This window comes from Dendropsophus ebraccatus, chromosome 9 (assembly GCF_027789765.1).
Source record: "Dendropsophus ebraccatus isolate aDenEbr1 chromosome 9, aDenEbr1.pat, whole genome shotgun sequence".
Taxonomy (NCBI): Eukaryota; Metazoa; Chordata; class Amphibia; order Anura; family Hylidae; genus Dendropsophus; species Dendropsophus ebraccatus.
The window spans coordinates 38,418,271-38,438,794 of record NC_091462.1 but is presented as its reverse complement, the minus strand read 5'-3'; the positions used below and the strand labels follow the sequence as shown (position 1 = coordinate 38,438,794).

Genomic DNA, 20,524 nt, shown 5'->3' with positions numbered 1-20,524 from the left:
ATATTAAAATTTTATTCTTCCCCACTCGTAACAGAACCTGCTACAATTATTGACAAGGCTGTCTCTGTAGACGTCACTGAAGGCGATCCGGCGACCTTGCAGTGCAAATTTTCAGGAACAAAGGAAATCACAGCCAAATGGTTCAAAGATGGCAAAGAGTTAAAATTAAGCAACAAATATAAGATCAGTTTTACTGAAAATGTTTCATCCCTTAAAATTACATCAACAGACAAGAATGATAGTGGAGAATATACATTTGAGGTCCAAAATGATGTTGGCAAAAGTGCTTGCACTGCATCTGTCAATGTTTTAGGTTGGTATAGCTTTTTCTAGATTTAAATATAGATTAAATATAGATTTTGTTAGCCCTTATTTCATGGTCAGCTAACACAGATTTTTTTTCTGTATACATTAGATCTGATAATACCTCCATCATTTACAAAGAAGCTGAAGAAAATGGACAGTGTCAAAGGGTCTTTTGTCAACCTAGAATGCATAGTTTCTGGCTCCCATCCTATAACTGTTAAATGGTTAAAGGATGACAAGGAGATTGTACCCAGTGGAAAGCACAAATATTCTTTCCATGATAACATTGCCTTTATGGAGATAAATGAACTAGAAGGTTCAGACAGTGGAAACTATACATGTGTGGCCACCAACAAAGCAGGAAAGAATCAAACCAGTGGATATTTAACTGTTAAAGGTTTGAATTTTTATGATTTTAAGAAAATTATATATATTAAAAAAAAACAGCTTCCAGATTTATTAAGTTAGTTAAACTTTTTTGTTTTCGCCTGTTTTAGAACCACCATATTTTCTTGAGAAGCCTTTGCCACAAGACATTATTCCAGGCTCTAGAGTTCAGTTTAAAGCTGTTATGGGTGGCACATCTCCCATGTTGATAAAATGGTTTAAGGAAAGCAAGGAACTTCTCTCAGGAGCGAATCGCTCAGTTTGGAAAGATGAGTCGTCGAGCATCCTTGAGCTGATGTCAGCCAAGGTTGCCGATTCTGGAAGCTACACAGTTCAAGTTAGCAATGATGTGGGCACAGCAACTTGCAAAACAACTCTCTTTGTTAAAGGTTTGCTTCCTTTACTTTTAACTTCCTCTATCATTATATTAGTTTGTAGCCATAAAAATATTTCAACATCTGGAATTTTTGTCTATAGAGCCCCCACGGTTTGTTAAGAAGCCAGGTCCATTTTCCATGTTAAGAAAAGGAGAGTCAACAACTTTCTACTGCCAGATAGCTGGCACTCCTGAAATCAAGGTCACATGGTACTTGGACGGAAATGACATCACAACAAGTGGCAAATATGGAATCTCATTTGTAGATGGAGTATCAACACTTGATATTATAGATTCTACTGTTGAGGACTCTGGAATATATGTTTGTGAGGCTACCAATGAGGCAGGTAGTGAAAGCTGCAGTATTGATGTTAAAGTAAAAGGTTAGTTTTTTTTCTTCCCCTTAGACATACATTAATATTTTTGAGGGATTGATTAGAAATTAAATACTTAATTCTACGTTTATTTCCAATTGTAGAAGCCCCCAATTTTAAAACTGTATTTGAGCCAGTTGAAGTTGTCAAAGGTTCTGATGTAAAGCTCTTCTGCGAAGTAACTGGCACACCACCTTACGAAGCAACTTTTTCAAAGAACAAAAAGGAGATTCGTAGTGGTAAAAAATATTCGCTTGTTCAAAAAGAATCCTTATTCGAACTTCACATTTTCAAGTGTGATTTTTCAGATGCAGGCGAGTATCAGTGTAGTATATCAAATGAAGCTGGAGGCTGCTACTGCAGCGCTTCTGTCCATTTAAAAGGTTAGTAGTAAAGCAGTCAATTTTTTTTCCTTTCATCCCTGTAATAAAAAAGCAGAGTGAACTTTAATTATAATACCTTTGTCTTACTTAGAACCTCCAACTTTTGTCCAGAAGATAGAAAATTGCACCACAATTCTTGGTAGCCCTGCAGTTTTCCAGTGTGCAATCGCAGGTTCTGACCCTATAACTGTATCTTGGATAAAGGGAGATAAAATTTTAGAGGAAGATGACAACACCCAAATTACCTTTGAAAACAATGTAGCTACTCTCTATATAAAAGTTGTTGATGCTAGCCATCCTGGAAGATATACTTGCCAGGCTTCCAACGAATCAGGAACAGAGAAATGCACTGCTTCCTTAATAGCTCAAGGTCGGTAGTGGATAATTTATATAACTTTAAAGTAAAGCCAAAGATTTAGTTCCTTTTTCAAATAATATACTTTTAATTTTTGACACAGAACCAGCTCAAATAATTGAGAGACCAAAATCAGTCAATGTAACTGAAGGAGACCCAGTGACTTTGGATTGTACTGTTGCTGGAACTCCAGAGCTTCAAGTGAAGTGGTTTAAACATGGCAGACAACTTATGCCAAGCAGATATTACACCTTAAGTTTTGAGGATAATGTTTCAAGCTTGAGAATTCAGTCTGTGAGCAAAGAAGATATTGGAGAATATACAGTTAAAGTAGAAAATGACTTTGGTAGCAGCAGCTGCACAGCTTATTTGTCAGTTTCAGGTTTGTATTGTTTCTGCTCATGACATCCCATAATTCCTTCCAAGACATGAACCAATAGCATCAGGAGTAACCAGATCTAATATTCTTTGTTACACAGATCAAGCTATTCCACCATCTTTTACCAAAAAGTTAACAAAAATGGATAAGGTTCTTGGATCTTCAGTTGTAATGGAATGCAAAGTCTCTGGTTCACAACCCATAAATGCACAGTGGTTTAAGGATGGCGGTGAAATCTTGCACAATTCAAAACACAGGCTTGTATGCCATGAAAATACTGTGTCTTTGACAGTTGTGGATCTAGATGTGTCTGACAACGGCAATTACAAGTGCAAAGTAACAAATGTGGCAGGAAGCGCTGAATGTAGCGCCATCTTAACTGTCAAAGGTTTGGGAATATTTGTTCCTTTTCTTAACATTTCATACTCTTTTGATAGCATGATAGTCTTACTAAATAGAAAATGTAACATTAGCTCTTCTTGAAAAAAAAAATTAACACTCTTTCTTCAACGTCGTAGAACCCCCAAGCTTCATTGTAAAACCTGAAAGCCAAAAAGCCATACCAGACTCTTTGGTGGATTTTAAAGTTGAAGTGAAAGGAACACCACCATTTTCCATCAAATGGTTCAAAGAAGAGATGGAACTTCTTTCTGGAGGAAAATGTTTTCTTGGAATGGAGGGTTCAGTGGGTTTCTTGAATCTATTCACAGTGGATGGCTCCAGCAGTGGACGATATACTTGCCAAGTTACCAATGATGTTGGCAGTGATACTTGTAGCACAATGTTGGTTGTAACAGGTGCGAGGATTTGATTTAATTCTGTCTTCTTCATGTTTGTCTTCTTTCATGTTGAAGAAATTTACTATTCTTGAACATCTTAGTTTATTTCTTTTATACACATACATCTATGCATTCTTCAGATTACGCAAAAATCATGTATGTCTTTATTGAGCTTCCACTGAACTACATAAGCTTTATCATCGCCACACGTCTTATAATCTTTCTCGACATGAGAAAGCAGTGGTAATAGTTGTTTTATTATTAACTTACTTATCTTTTTCCCTTTGGAATTATAGAACCACCAAAGTTTATCAAGAAGTTAGAATCAACCAAAGTGATCAAAGTAGGCGATTCTGTCCGCTGTGAGTGCAAGATCAGTGGATCTCCAGAAATCAAAATCACTTGGTATAAAAATGACAGTGAAATTAAGGCAAATGAGAAGTATAGTATGTCTTTCATTGATTGTATACCAGTTCTTGAAATTAACAACCTCGGCATCGAAGACAGTGGAGACTACACCTGTGAAGCAAATAATGATGCCGGCAGTGCTAGTTCCAGTATCAAGATTTTAGTCAAAGGTTAGAAGTGCTTTTAATTGCATGGCTGCTTTAGTAACTACCTTGGAAGAATTATTAACATCAACTAGGCGACTGCTTTATGCTGCATTTATGGACAGCTGTATATCGGAAAATCTGCAACCCCTGTAACTTCTCTCTCAGTCTATGTGAGCAAGACTGTCCCATAGACTTATATTATGCGTCTGTCTTAGTCATGTAACACAAAGGCGGGGTACAATGTGCTTAGCGCAAACTTCCCTGGCCCTTTTTTCTGGCCGATAAAAAGTTTTCACATATCAAACATTTTTCCTGTTGACAGTGTCTATTTAGATGCCAATCAGTCAACAGGTTTAAAACCCCTTATTTATTATGTTTGTGTAGTTTGTTCAAAATATGGTAGCTGTGTGATAGGGCTTTAATCTGCATGGTTACTTTAGAAATAAGGATATGTTTTCAACTGTTTGCTTTAGGGTCCTATTACCCAGGAAGATTATCCAGCAAACAGGCCAATATCTCCCTGCAGTAAACAGCCAGCAGATACGCAACAGCTCATTTGTTGCCTGATACCATAGTTGTGCGGCCCTACCTTCATGATAGCTGTTACATTTAATAGGCTCCTCAAAAAGTTTCCAAAAAGTTTACTACTAAGCAGTATTAAAAAAAAAAAAAAAAATTAAAAAAACTGAAAAAACTACCAGGATAATACTCGTGCTATTTTGTATTTAGTATGCAAATCATATGAAATCATAATTCATGTTAAGCATTAGTACTCTGTACTACAGTGATTGACATCTTTCTGTGTTTTAGCGCCATCAGTTAGACTCATGAAGTCTTGTACAGGAGGTTGCCTTGGATATCCTGTGCATGAAATCTTCTTTAGTATTTCATGAGTCAGTTTCTGTTTGAGGTTGTATGATTTTTGTTTATAATAGAAAGAAGGTCAATCAATGTGAAAAACTTAGAAATTCAATGCTTAGAACAGATGCACTGAATAGTATGAACTTTTGTATTTTATGTAATAATTACAATTTGCATACTAGGCACAAAATATTAGTTCATCTATTATTCAGAGGACTTAACTAGTAACGTTTTGTGATTTTTTTTAAATTAAAGTACAAACATTGGCAATACAATCAATGTCTATTCAGTGGGGATCTGATTGCTTTGATTCCTGCTAATCTCTATAACAAATTTGCAGTAGCACTAGAAAAAACAGTGTCCTGATGGCTCTGCTTGACCTCGTTTAAGGCCATGTTCACATGGAGTAAGAGACCGGCAGTTCCGTGACCCGGCCGGGTCACGGAGTGGCCGGTCTCTCAAAAGATCATCCCAGCCGGTACTGCAGTATCGGCCGGATGATCTTTCAGCCCGCAGAGTTTTAATGCGGGCGCATCCATGCACGTCCACATCAGAACTCACCACAGCACACTATGAAGCTTGAGGCCGGAGCCGCTCGCTTCATAGTGTGCACTGACGGAGCTTTCTGCAGCTGCTATTTAATGAATTTAATGTCAGTTGTTTGGAGCGCCGCTAGGGGTCCCGGCCGGAACGTATACTGTGTGTATACGCTCCAGCCGGGACCCCATAGACAGCAAGTCAACGTATTTTTTCATATTAACTACGGCCGTTGTTGCAATCGGCAACAACGCCCATAGAAATACGGAAAAATACATTGTGTAAACATAGCCTAAGGCTGTATGACCTATTTTAGTCATATACAATCTACCATAGGTAGAAAAATTATTCATTCTGATCAGCCCCTTTATTAAATAGAATTTCCTAAAGATCATGTATGATGCTGATACTTGATGCTAAATACATGAAATCATCCCCTACAATATGACAATGCTTCTTACTTGCTACTGGCAATGCTGCTCTTTTGAAGTAGTTTTAGAAACGTATTCTACAATAATTCATCTGCATGCGCTATAGTTTTTTTTTAGATTTTCATCTATTTTGTTATAGCAACTATAATATATAGCCTAGCTGTAAAAAATAAACTTTGTGTGAATAAGGAAACTGAGTTTCCATAAAATGTTATAACTTTCATCAATTATCTTATAGAGCCCCCTGTGTTTAGCAAGAAACCTAGTCCAGCAGAAACCCTGAAAGGAGTGGATGTTAGCCTTGAATGTGAACTCTTGGGAACCCCACCCTTCGACGTGACTTGGTTTAAAGATCGCAGACAAATAAGAAGTAGCAAAAAATATAAAGTAACTTCTAAAAACCACCTAGCAGCCGTTCACATTCTTGATGTGGAGGCTTCAGACATTGGAGAATACCACTGTAAGGTGGCCAACGATGTTGGAAGTGACTCTTGCATTTGTAGTATAAAACTTAAAGGTAAATGTTAAAACTGCAGATGATAACATCCTACATTCTTATCAACTAGCATTCTTAATAAATTGTGCATTGTTTTTATCCAGAGCCACCAAGGTTCGTGAAGAAAGTGGAAAGCATTACAGTTATCATTGGGGAACCTCTTGAATTACAAGGATTAATCGAAGGCTCACAACCAATCTCAGTTGTTTGGTTAAAGGACAAAGAAGAGGTTATCAGAGAAAGTGAAAACATTAAGATTTCTCATTTTGAAAACCTAGCAACTCTACAGATTAGGAAGGCTGAACCAGCTAATGCTGGAAAATATATATGCCAGATCAAAAATGATGCTGGATCAAGGGAGTGCATAGCCAACGTATCTGTTCTAGGTAACAAGCAATAGAAAAGAGATACAAAAATCAATGCAGCCTTATAGATTAGTATAAATATCTCTATAAAAAATGTGTTTTTTTATATTTCAGAACCTGCAATAATAGTAGAAAAGCCTGAACCTGTAAGAGTTACAGCAGGAGGTGTCTGCACTATTGAGTGCATAGTGGCAGGTACACCAGAACTTTCAGCTAGTTGGTTCAAGGATGGAAAAGAACTGATCAGCAATGAAAAATATAAACTCAGTCTCTCCAATAAGGTAGCTTCTATTAAAATTATGTCTGCAGACAAAAATGACAGTGGAGAATATACCTTTGAAGTAAAAAACAATGTCGGCAAAAGCGCTTGCACTGCAACAGTCGAAGTTCTTGGTTAGTTTTTATTTTACTCTTTTGTCAGTTCAAAGAATGACCACAGCTGGATAGGTTTCTTTGTAAACACTTTCTTTTTTTTTAACCTTTCATTGAATAGATCGAGTTATACCTCCTTCTTTTACGAAAAAGTTGAAGGAAACAACTGGTGGAGTAGGATCTACTGTTCTTTTGGAATGCAAGATCTCTGGGTCACAGCCAATGTCTATTACTTGGCTTCATAATGGAAGCAAAATATTCAGTGGGGACAAATATGAGTTTGAGTTTACAGATAGTCTTTGTATTTTAAAAATACATAACCTGGAATCCTCGGATGTTGGTCGCTATACTTGTGCAGCATCCAATGTTGCTGGGACTGATGAATGTAGTGCTACTTTGGTTGTGCAAGGTAAGTAATTTCTTACATAATAGTATAGCATTCTTTTATTCTGGACATATGAAGTGCTGCCAAGCGAAACAGTGGCTTATCTTCTGTCAAATCTTCCTCAGAACCACCCACCATTGTGACAAAACCTGAACCAGTGGATGCACTACCTGGCATGAATGTCTCTTTTACAAGCGTTATCAGGGGTACACCTCCATTTAAGGTGCACTGGTTTAAGGGAAGCAGTGAGCTAATTCCTGGGATTACATGTGTTATGAAATTAAAAGACTCATCTGCTATCTTGGAATTGTTTGAGGTTGACCCAGTCCACAGTGGTGACTATACATGTGTTGTGTCCAATGATGCAGGAAAAGACTCATGTACTACCCATCTATTTGTGAAAGGTAATTTTCTCAAAACTCTTTGTTTACCAGGACTTACCTGTAGTTACTCTCAGTATTTTTTAGATTAGCAGCTAACATATTTCTTATCTTCTTAAATTAGAACCTGCTGCCTTTGTAAAGAAAATAAAAGACTACAGTGTAGAAACTGGAAAACCCTTTATTTTGGAGAGCACTTATATTGGCACACCTCCCATTAATGTCACATGGGAAAGGAATGGCATTGAAGTAGTACAATCAGAAAGATGCAATTTAACTACAACAGAAAAATCTTGTATACTAGAAATCTTAAATAGCTCTAGTGAGGATGATGGAGAGTACACTTGCCGTGTTGAAAATGAGGCTGGGCAAGATACCTGTCAAGCAGTGGTGACTATTCTAGGTGTGTTGTTATATCATTTTCAGCATACATTCAATGTTTTAGATGTTAGACAACTAAGGTTTACATGACTATAATATTCTTTTGATAGAACCCCCTTACTTTATTACCAACATTGAAGACACTGAAGCAACTGTTGGTGATTCCACATCTTTGCAATGTCAAGTTGGAGGAACTCCAGAAATTGTGGTGTCATGGTACAAAGGGGATACAAAACTCCGATCTACTCCAGGATGTAAAGTATACTTTTCCAACAATGTTGCAACACTAGCTTTTAGCAAGTTGGACAAAAACGATAGCGCAGAATATATCTGCAAAGCAGAAAATTCTGTAGGATCTGTTTCTTCCAAAGCAGTGCTTACAGTTCAAGGTGATTTTCTTATTTATCGAAGCATTTTCTTTTTCTTCTTTACTTCTTTGATTCTTGTACGTAGAAAAGGGGGATGGATGTTGTTGATGTCCTTATTCTTTTGCAGACCGTCAACTTCCACCTTCATTTGCCAGAAAAATGAAGGATCTGGAGACAACACTTGGGCAACCAGTGAAGTTTGATTGCCGCATCAATGGTTCTGAACCAATTGAGGTTTCTTGGTATAAAGATGGCGTACCTTTAACTGAGGATCAAAATGTTCAAATATCATTTAAGAATAATGTAGCTCATCTTCGGATTCTTGAAGCAGATAAAGACCACGCTGGTCTGTATTCTTGCACAGCTACAAACGCAGTCGGTACTGCTTCAAATACTGCTAAACTTACAATCTCAGGTTTGTTTGTGTGTAATAATTTCGGATGGGTCAAACAGCATTATGCAACTCAATGGATGAGTTCCTGTTCTTCATAGATGGTAATATAATCAGTGTTTTGCTGTTCATTTTGATTTGTAGAACCCAAGAAGCCACCATTCTTTGATAAAAGAGCAGCACCTGTAGGTGCTGTACTTGGAGAAAGTGCAGATTTTGAGTGCCATATATCTGGAACACAGACAATTCAGGTGATATGGACTAAAGATAACAAAGAAATCAAAACAGGTGGAAATTATAAGATCTCTTACATTGGTAACACAGCCCATCTGAGAATTCTTAAAGTGGGCAAAGGAGATTCCGGTCTGTACGCTTGCCTAGCAGCCAATGATGTTGGGAAAGAATCTTGTTCAGCTGAACTAAGTGTGAAAGGTATTTTGTTGTTAACCTAAATGTACTATTGAAAAACAATGTTCTTAACTCTCTTACTCTTCAAAACGCAAAACACTATGTGGCAAAAGACTCTTCTTTTCGTGCTAGATTTGTGTTTATTTGTTTCTACTTTAAGAGTATATGTGTTTTATTTTCAGATATCATTCGATATGGTAAGAACTCTTATTAATTCATGACAGTATAGCAGATCCAGCTAAAGGGCAACAGAATAGCATTAGTTGGCCAGAAGGAAATAGCAACATATTATATATAACACTTTTAACAATAATATTTGATTAAAACACAAAGCACGTCAATTCAACTAGTCCATTGTACACATTCTAATTGATATCCTTGCACAGATAGTTACTTTCTTCTCTTAATTTCTTAGAACCTCCAAAGTTTGTAAAGAAGCTAGATCCTTCTCGAATTGTGAAACTGGGTGGATCGGCTCAGTTTGAATGCAAAATTAGTGGCTCTCCAGAGATTAGAGTTGTTTGGTACAAAAATGAAACTGAACTTCATCCAAGCGAAAAGCTCAACCTGTCCTTTGTCGACAATCTAGCAGTTCTGGAAATTCTTGATTTCAGCAATGAAGACAGTGGAGATTATACCTGTGAAGCTCATAATGACGCTGGCAGTGCAAGCTGCAGTACATCAGTCACTGTGAAAGGTGCCATATTAATTAACAGCCTCTTTGTGATGTTTACACATTAATCTCATTAAGCTTAATAAAACACGATGGAAGGAAGTTGACAGTGTGCCATAACATTAAACTAGTTGTGTATCAATCAACATAGATTGAAATTTTAGTATTAGTTTATTTTTAGCATATATTTTATAACTAGAGCTGAGCGAACCTCGAGCATGCTAGAGTCTATCCGAACCCAAACGTTCGGCATTTCAGGGGCTGCTGAAGTTGGGTAAAGCCCTAAGGCTATGTGGAAAACATGGATATAGTCATTGGCTGTATCCATGTTTTCCAGACAACCTTACAAGTTCAGCAGCCCCAGCTAATCAAATGCCGAACGGTTCGCTCATCTCTTTTTATAACCAATTGCATGACTAATTGCAGATGCTTATAATACTGTAGTATTTTATAGATTTTCAACCAAATCTCTAGTGCTGGTAGGACTACATGTTTTTTGGGTGTTGCAGCAGTGACAATGGAAACTATGTCATGTCTACATTATAGCTACATCATGGCTGACTGAAATTGGCCTTAATCAGTACCTGTCTTTAAAAATAACTTTTAAACATGTCCTTATGCATGTCAAAAGTTATTGATCACAGCGTAACTAACCAACCCAACTGTGATAAGGAGATGTAATTGAGCAGAGAGCGCAACAGTCGTGCCATACACTCCTCGCCGTATCTCCATAAAGGTTAATTCCAACTATGTAATTCTACAAGATGACATTGTTGGAATTAGAGACCGGCCAAGGACTGAATTGCGCTTCTGCCGCACTCTCTTCCTGGCATTATCTCTTGATCAGTGAGACCTACTATGATCAATAATTTTTTACATGCCTCATGACGTGTGAAAAGTTATTTTTGATGACAGTGACTGAAATCTTTTTGCAGGTATCACCCCAAATACTAACATTTTATTTTTCATATAAATATTAAAAAATAATATACAATTTACACATGTAAAAAATTAGATCAGATATTTATAAAGACATAAGCTACAAAGACTACTCGTCAGAACCCTAAAATATATCATATTGCAATGTGTGTGCTTCTTAGAATAGGAAATAATTTAAGCATTTTATAAAATATGTCTTTTTTTTTCATAGAACCCCCTATTTTTGTTAAAAAACCTAGTCCAGTGGAAGTTATAAAAGGTGTTGATGTGAGTTTTGAGTGTGAACTCGCGGGAACCTCACCATTTGAAGTTGCCTGGTTCAAAGATAGGCGACAAATTCGAAGCAGTAAAAAATTCAAGGTCACCTCCAAAGACAATCGTGCTAGCATCCATGTTCTTAATGTGGAAACAGCAGATATAGGGGAATATCAATGCAAAGCTGTCAATGAAGTCGGAAGTGATAGCTGTGCATGTGCGATCAAATTCAAAGGTTGGTGGGCACAGCATTTGACCCTTCTTTAAAAGTGTACTATTAATATTTTCTTAAACAGTATGATTATTGAATCATGTGCAATTGTTTTCTTTAATAGAACCACCACGCTTTGTGAAAAAACTCAGCGAATCTGCTTGCCTTATTGGAGAACCAGTAGAGTTGCAGGCTGTAACTGAGGGTTCTCAACCCATTACAATCACCTGGCTCAAGGACAAAGGAGATATTATCAGAGAGAGTGAAAATGTCAAGATATTTTATGACAATAATGTTGCTACTTTGCAAATTGCCAGCACTGAGTCTTCAAGTGCAGGAAAATACACCTGCCAAGCCACCAATGATGTGGGAGCACGAGAGTGTGCTGCAGTTCTTTCTTTAATAGGTTGGTAACATTATGGTCAACAAAAACATAAGGTCAAAAAAAGTTGACATTATTAAATAGGTTGAAATCGTCTTGACATGGCCTGTAAATTTTTGTAATTTTGTTTCAGAACCAGCAAGAATTGTAGAGAAGCCAGAGCCAATGCGAGTCACAGCTGGTGATACCTGCTCTCTTGAATGTACAGTCGCTGGCTCACCTGAACTTATCACTAAGTGGTACAAAAATGCTAAGGAATTGCGCAGTGACCACAAATACTCAATTAGTTTCTCCAACAAGAGATCAACTCTCAACATTCTCTCTGCTGATAAAGCAGACAGCGGAGCATACACCTTCGAAGTCATAAATGATGTCGGTGAAAGCAGCTGTACTGTTTCAGTTGAAGTTCTTGGTTAGTTTGATTACATGTTAGTTGTAAGATAAGGTTTGGATTTAAGGTATATCTTGTACTTATGATAACACTGTCCTCCCACAGATCGTGTTATTCCGCCATCTTTTACCAGAAAACTCAAAGATACCTATAGTGTATTGGGTTCTTCAACACGCTTGGAATGCAAAGTGTCTGGTTCACTTCCTATTACTATCTCTTGGTATCTAAATGGGAACCCAATTGTTAGCAGTGACAAACATGAAATCACCTTTTCAGATAGCATATGTGCCTTAGTGGTGAACTCACTAGCACCTGCAGATGTTGGAAATTACACCTGTGCGGCTTCTAATATAGCAGGAACTGATGAATGTAGTGCATCTTTGACTGTCCAAGGTCAGTAACAACCAATACCCCTAAAGTTGTTATTGGGTCACAGCTCACCTTACCTCATCTTAATATACTCATCTTAATGTTTTTAGGTTAAACACAATAATAATTATTTTTTATTATATCTTTAGAACCACCTTCTTTTGTAAGGAAACCTGAAGCACAGGAAGTTCTGCCTGGTTCTAGTGTGACCTTTACCAGTGTTATTAAAGGAACACCACCATTTAAAGTTCACTGGTTTAAAGGAAGCAGTGAGTTGGTACCAGGACCCAATTGTAATATCTCCTTGCAAAACTCATTTGCTGCTTTAGAGCTATATAATATAGACCCACAACAGAGTGGAGAATACACTTGTCTGATAAGCAATGAAGCTGGCAAAGACTCATGCACAACATACCTACTCGTCAAAGGTTAGTTGTAGCTAACATTTCACATGCAGATTGCAGCATCTACAAAATATGTCACATATATTCATAATTTCTTTTCTTTACTACTCTTCAATAGCACCAGCAACATTTGTAAAGAAATTGAATGACTCAATGGTTGAATCAGGCAAACCTATCACTTTGGAATGCACTTACGTTGGATCACCCCCCATTGTGGTTACATGGAAAAAGAATAACAGAGAAATAAGTCAGTCTGACAGATGTGGTATAACCACAACAGAAAAGTCTTGTCTACTTGAAATATATAATTCCACCCAGGAAGATGATGGTGAATACACATGCCAATTGGCAAACGAAGCTGGCATGGATTCATGCAGTGCCTTATTATCAGTCTTAGGTTTGTACTCATATAATGCCCATTTTGAAACTTTCCTGCCTTGCTTGTTTCTATTGTAATGGTTTCTATAACCATTGTTTGTTCTTTAGAACCACCTTATTTCATTTCACCTTTGGAACCAGTGGATGTTACCATTGGAGAGTCTACTTCTTTGCAATGCCAAGTTGGAGGAACACAAGAAATAAAAGTTTCTTGGTATAAGGGAGACACAAAACTGAGGTCAACCCCTGCTTACAAAATGCAGTTTAAAAACAACACTGCCACATTAGTTTTTAACCAGGTAGAGAAGGCTGATACTGGTGAATACATCTGCAAAGCAGAAAACGTTGTTGGATCCGCTTCTTCCAGTGCTCTTTTGACAGTACAAGGTGAAATAAACTTTCTTACAACTTCTTTTCTTTGCTTATAGTGTATTATACAAGCTTTCAAGTAAAAAGAAATAAGGCTCAAGGTTTTCAAAGCACTTATAATCCCAAACCTTATTTTTTGCAGAGCGTAAAATGGCTCCTTCATTTGCCAGGAAAGTTAAGGATGTTCAACAAACTATTGGTTCACCAGTTACCTTTGACTGTCGAATCAATGGCTCTGAGCCAATTGAGGTTTCTTGGTATAAAGATGGTGTTCTTTTGAAAGATGACAATAATGTGCAAACATCATATATTGACAACGTTGCAACTCTTTATATTTTGGCCACTAGTGTGGACCATCTTGGTCAATATTCTTGCACTGCCTCAAATCCTATTGGGTCAGCATCTTCCAGTGCTAAACTTACACTCACAGGTTTGTTGAATGAAAAGTGTAACACTTCTTACCTAATCTTCTAAAAGTTGCATAACTTTCCATGAACTTTTACCATATTGTACTTATGTTTTACTTCCAGAACCAAAATCTCCACCTGTTTTTGATATAAAACCTGAATCTACAAATGTTCCACTTGGCGAAGCAGCCATCTTTGAGTGTCATGTCACTGGAACACAACCAATCAGAGTCTCTTGGGCAAAAGACAACAGAGAAATCCGTCCTGGTGGAAACTACAAGATTACTTATTCTGAAAACAGAGCTCAATTAAAGGTCCTTAAGGTTGGCAAGATCGATGCTGGCATCTACACATGTTATGCCACCAATGAGGTCGGAAAAGACTCCTGCGCGGCCTCTCTTGAAGTACAAGGTATGACTTTGGGCTCTTACAGAGATAATTTCTTGATTTGCAAGTAAAGTTTAATGATAGTGATTACATTCTTAAGACTATAGAACAAAATCATACATTATAACATAATGTATGTATCTTTTTCTTCACAAGAACCCCCACGATTTGTTAAGAAGTTGGAATCTTCCAAAGTCATCAAACAAGGAGATTCTGATAGGTTTGAATGCAAAATCAGTGGATCACCAGAGATCAGAGTTGTATGGTTTAAAAATGATGCAGAGATTCATCATGGTGGCAAATATAGCATTTCCTTTGCTGACTCTGTGGCTATGCTTGAACTCAATAATGCAAGCATTGAAGACAGTGGAGATTACACTTGTGAAGCTCAAAATGACGCAGGTAGAGTGAGCTGCAGCACTTCACTGAAAGTAAAAGGTAAGGTTATCTAAGTCTGAATGCTGAAATAACAAACCTTTTTGAGGATGAATTCATTCTTATAGAGTCATAAAAGCCTTTGGTGATTATTGCATCACGGTTAACACTATAAAATATCTTTAACATAGAAGATGGCATGTATTTTTGTGAACCTAAACAAATTAAAAAAAATTAAATTGACAATTTTCTTATTAAAATAAAGCTTGAAAAAATCTTAAGTAATGCACCAGATTAATGTGGCTTAGACTGATAGATACATTTGGCGCATCTATAGACTGTCTAGTCTATGTTTGAACTGTTGAATTTTTTTTGACACCATTAGTTGGCTTACTTTAAGCAAAGGTAATGTGCCAAAATTGTGTTGCATGGCATCACAATCATAGGCGATGCCCCTTTTCTAACCATGTCACACCCCTTTCTTGGTAGGCCATGCTGCTTGTCGAATGAGACACATTTTCCTTTTCTTTTTGGTGTACAAAGCACAATAAATGTCCCTCAATTGCTGTGCACTATAATTTTGGCACATGTGGAGTATGTACTGTATATGCAGACAGCATCTGAATGGAAAATTCACCATATTTCTATGCAATGTAGAAAAATTTATCATCTTTCTTTGCAATAAAATAATTTAAAAAAAATAACAAATAAATACATATATATATAATAATATTTTTTGCATGTCAGAACCACCAGTTTTCATCACCAAGCCAGAACCTGTACTGACCTTAAAAGGACTTGATGTAACTCTTAAGTGTGAATTACAAGGCACTGCTCCATTTGAGGTGACCTGGTTTAAAGACAGAAGAGAGATAAAGGGCAGCAAAAAATTCAAGATCATAACAGAAAATGATCTTGCATCTATTCACATTCTTAAAGTCGATGCTGGTGACATTGGTGAATATCAATGTAAAGCAGTGAATGATGTTGGAAGTGACACCTGCCTATGCTCTATTAAGCTAAAAGGTCGGTAAAACCCCTTAATACTTTCTTTATTTTGAACTGCTCTTTCATGAAATATTTTTTTGTCCTTTATTAGAATGCTTATTAGGAGCTTCTTTCTTTTAGAACCTCCAAGATTTGTCCAGAAGATTGAAAACGTAACTTCCGTGGTTGGAGAGAAAGCTCAGCTTCAAGCTGTTGTTGATGGCACTCAGCCTATAACAGTGGTGTGGCTGAAGGACAAAGATGAAGTTGTTCGTGAAAGCGATTACATCAGCTTTTCTTTCAAAGACAACATTGCAACTCTTTTTATCGCAAACACCAAGCCAGAGAATTCTGGAAAATACACATGCCAGATCAAAAATGAGGCTGGCGCCCAGGAATGCTTTGCAAGCTTGTCAGTCCTAGGTTTGTGTTTCGCCATTTACATTTATATCTCTATTTTTAATTCAGATCTTTAATTGATGTCATATATTGAAAATGATAAGACTCTTGGTAATATTTGAAGTCCTCATAGAGGGAACAAAGTGCTGGTGAACATCTGTTCTCTGACTTCTGGGACCACCACTGATCCTCTAGTTGTAGCATGGTGGATACTTTTTCATCATAAGACTACACCTAAGTGTTATCTACTAGTGAATTTCTGATTCTTCTTTATTAATTTGTATGGTCCTTTGACCTTTTTTCCTTCTAGAACCAGCAATTATCGTTGAAAAACCACAACCAATTAAGGTTACTGCAGGAGAGTCTTGTACACTGGAGTGCACTGTCGGAGGAACTCCAGAACTAATAGCCTCTTGGTTTAAAGATGGAACAGAACTATCAAATGATGAAAAATACAAAATTTCTTTCTTTGGCAAGGTTGCTAGCCTTAAAATATTGTCCGCCGGAAAGGATGATGCTGGTGAATATGTTTTTGAGGTGAAAAACAATGTTGGCAAGAGCAGCTGTACAGCTACAGTCAGTATATCAGGTAGAGACATCTTGAGTCTTGAGATATATATATATGTGTATATATATATATATATATATATATATATCTTCACTTGAAAATGAACCCTGTTGCTTTGACAGAGTTGCCACACTGGCTCACATGACATTTATCTCCTGCTTTCACAGACCGCATTATTCCCCCATCATTCACTAGGAAGCTGAAAGAAACTTATGGGCTTCTTGGGTCCACAACCTCAATGGAGTGTAAAGTATCTGGATCGCCGCCCATTCTTGTTTCTTGGTCATTCAATGGTAATGAGATCATCAGCGGTGACAAATACCAAACAGCCCTCACAGACAACACCTGTTTGTTGAAAGTGAGTGATTTGGCACCATCAGATGCCGGAAGATATGTCTGCCATGCTACCAATATTGCTGGAGCTGATGAATGCGGTGCTGTTTTGTCTGTAAAAGGTCAGTTGCCTACATAGTAGAACTAATTTTGTGGAACTTCTTTTCTCCATTTCTTGTATCAAAATTTGCACTCTATATAAAAACAAATGTCTTCTATTCTGTTGCGTAAATGTACACAGAGATCTACAAAAACAATATGCAAGCTATACAATGGGTTTACATAGTATACATTACATAGGGCAGATAACACTAAAAAGTAATTAACAAGTTTAGTTCATAGGTAAAATAAGAACTAAATTAGATCCCTTGCCCAATACGAGCACCAATCTCTTAGACTGGTGCGCATTTACTGAGCTGATTACACAGCCCAGGTATACGGTGAAGCAGACTATCATTCCCTATTACACAGGACGGTGTGCGTCCAACGAATGATATTTATGCAACTTTTAAAAAACCCTGGGATCAACTGCCAATGTCTGATTTTTCATCAGTAATTCACTGGCCCTGTTATACAAGGTGAGTATTTCAGCTTTTTTCAGTAAGTCACATTACATTTTAATTTTGTAGCCTGGTAAAACCGTTTGAATGCCACAAATATATATTGTCATGGATGATGAATTTTTTATATAATTTTTTGGCTTTGTGTATTTCTATCCACTCATTAAGTGGAGTGAGACTGCACAAAGTTTGAGACTTTTTACAAAGTTTTGAAGAATTAATATGTTTAAAAAACATAATCATGTCACCTGACATCTGTCAGAAGGCAGAACTGGAAAGAAAGGCAAAGATGCAGCCAAAGGGTGGTACAAATGCATAATAAATGCCACTGTGAAGATGACCAAGTCAATAAGAGAGGGAAAACAACAAGGAAAGACTAGATGGACTAGGTGGTCTTTTTTTGCTGACAATCTTCTATGTTTCTATCATGCAAAATATATGATGGGTTTCCTGTATTGTTTTATTACTATAGTTTCTGTATTCTAGGATATTTAGAATGTTGTTTTCTTTCTCTTTATAATGCTATAACCATTTATTATTCTATAATTAAATTCTTTTCCTTTGCCATTTTAGAGCCACCATCGTTCGTCGAGAAGCCAGAACCTGCGTCAGTTCTTCCGGGAGCCACAGTAACCTTTGCCGGTGTCCTTCGTGGAACACCACCATTTAATGTTTCTTGGTATAGAGGAAGTGATGAAATCTTGCCTGACAGCAATTGCAATATTACCCTTACTGACTCCATAGCAGTGCTAGAGCTCTACAACGTGAGAAGCTTACAAAGTGGTGAATATTCCTGCCATGTTAGTAATGATGCCGGAAGGGACTCTTGTTCAACCCAACTCTTTGTTAAAGGTATAACAGCATGACTATAGAACATTAAAGCTTTAAATCTAATCTTATGTGTTGAGAAAACGCTCATGATCTTGTATTTATTGTCTCTTTTATAGAACCTGCTCTATTTGTAAAGAAGCTATCCAACTATCAGACAAATACAGGTAAACCCATTATTCTGGAATGCACATATACTGGAACTCCTCCAATATATGCAACATGGAAGAAGAATGGTGTTGAGATATCTCAGTCAGAACGTTGTAGCATAACCACAACAGACAAGTCTTGCATTCTGGAATATTCAAGCTGCTCAAATGATGATGAGGGTATATATACTTGCCGTGTAGAAAATGCAATTGGACATGACACCTGTGAAGCATCAGTGTCAGTTTTAGGTATGCATCCTAGTTAATAATAAAGCTAATTAATTATTATATTGTATATAACAACATGACATAAGTTTACTAATTGTGATTACTTATTTCCTAGAACCACCATATTTCCTAACTTCACTTTCACCAGTGGAGGTGACTGCTGGAGATTCTGCGTCATTGCAATGCCAAATTCAAGGAACACCAGAAATAAAAGTATCTTGGTACAAGGGTGATACTAAACTGCGATCAACAGATACTTGTAAGATCCATTTCAAGAACAACGTTGCAACCCTTGTATTTACTCAAACAGAACTTCAAGATTCTGGGGAATACATATGTAAAGCAGAAAACGATGTTGGCGATGCTTCTTCTTCTGCCCTCATAACCGTAAAAGGTAAAAACAATCATTCCATCTTTAATATTACCGTTTATTTTTAATGCAAAGGACAATACGTGGTAAGTGATTCAATGCGAACCATAGTGATAATGTTCTTTGCGTAACTGTGATAGTTTCTTTCAGTTTTCTTTGCACCATGCAGTGTTGCAAAACGGTTCATCCTTTATTCAATCTTTACTGCATCATGTCTTTCTGCAGAGCGTATTCTTCCACCTTCCTTTGCAAGAAAAGTGAAGGACAAACAGGAAACTGTTGGCTTATCGGTGTCATTTGAATGTCAAATAGTTGGGTCAGAACCTATTGAGGTTTCATGGTATAAAGATGGTGTAATAATAAGAGATGAATATAATATTCAAACATCATATATAGATAAAACTGCTACCCTTCAAATCTTACAAACTGACAGACACCATGCTGGGCAGTATACTTGTACAGCTACAAATTTTGTTGGCACTGCCTCCTGTATTGCCAAACTCATTCTTACAGGTTTGTGTGTTGTCTATTTTTATATTTTAACAGTCGCATAATATATATTTCTAGTTTTTGTTAATTGTATATATTTTTTTACCTTATAGAGGGTAGAAATCCACCATTATTCGATGTTAAACCCTCACCAGTGGATGTTCCTGTGGGAGATCCTGCAGAGTTTGAGTGTCATGTGACAGGAAGTCAGCCCATCAAACTGACATGGTCAAAGGAAAACAAAGAGGTTAAAACTGGAGGAAACTATAAAGTTACCACAATGGAAAACACCACCAGGCTGACAATTCTAAAAACTGACAAAGCTGATTCTGGAAAGTACACTTGCTCTGCCAGCAATGATATGGGCAAAGACTCTTGCACAGTACAGCTTAGTGTACAAGGTAGGGATTCATGATATTTTGCAATAAACAGTTTTATAAGAAAACATATTATTTTTTAATATATTTTTTTAAATTGATTTATTTCCTGAATGTAAAAAATCACAGATCACACAGGGTGAAAAGAGAACACATAGCAGGCAGTCTGCAGAGGAGAATCGTATAGTCTGGGTACAAAAATAAAGAGCTTTCATTGCAAACCGTAAAGACCTAGGGAGAAAATGTTTTTTAGTGTCATAATAAATACAAAGGAAGACTAAAATTATTGCTTATTACATGAATGATAATAGAAAGCAATTCAGATATGAGTGAAAATGTGTGTTCATTTATTACAGTATCTAACATATTATGTACAGTAACAAAAAAAGATGTCTTGGTTGGGTTAGAGAGTCTATTATTGCTTCCAA

The 20,524-nt window shown here is 36.9% G+C and overlaps 1 protein-coding gene across 26 annotated transcripts in view; it reads left to right on the top strand.

Annotated features, from left to right (window-relative positions):
* TTN (titin) overlaps positions 1-20,524 on the top strand; it is a 237,758-nt gene that overhangs the window by 72,869 nt on the left and 144,365 nt on the right. For 23 of the 26 annotated variants that reach the window (XM_069983050.1, XM_069983048.1, XM_069983045.1 and 20 more), the window contains 11 exons: positions 14,170-14,457; positions 14,590-14,871; positions 15,556-15,834; positions 15,937-16,218; positions 16,505-16,783; positions 16,930-17,217; positions 18,229-18,507; positions 18,603-18,881; positions 18,976-19,254; positions 19,456-19,743; positions 19,833-20,120. In XM_069983050.1, the coding sequence (XP_069839151.1) occupies positions 14,170-14,457; positions 14,590-14,871; positions 15,556-15,834; positions 15,937-16,218; positions 16,505-16,783; positions 16,930-17,217; positions 18,229-18,507; positions 18,603-18,881; positions 18,976-19,254; positions 19,456-19,743; positions 19,833-20,120 (3,111 nt within the window). Of the gene's footprint in view, positions 1-34; positions 314-415; positions 704-803; positions 1,083-1,170; positions 1,453-1,547; positions 1,827-1,917; positions 2,197-2,284; positions 2,564-2,660; positions 2,949-3,078; positions 3,358-3,635; positions 3,918-5,960; positions 6,240-6,322; positions 6,605-6,697; positions 6,977-7,076; positions 7,365-7,465; positions 7,745-7,844; positions 8,124-8,211; positions 8,491-8,596; positions 8,885-9,004; positions 9,293-9,683; positions 9,966-11,091; positions 11,371-11,470; positions 11,753-11,861; positions 12,141-12,224; positions 12,513-12,637; positions 12,917-13,010; positions 13,290-13,378; positions 13,658-13,781; positions 14,070-14,169; positions 14,458-14,589; positions 14,872-15,555; positions 15,835-15,936; positions 16,219-16,504; positions 16,784-16,929; positions 17,218-18,228; positions 18,508-18,602; positions 18,882-18,975; positions 19,255-19,455; positions 19,744-19,832; positions 20,121-20,524 lie in introns of all 26 variants that reach the window. The other 3 variants (XM_069983052.1, XM_069983032.1, XM_069983049.1) reach the window with 3 other exon arrangements.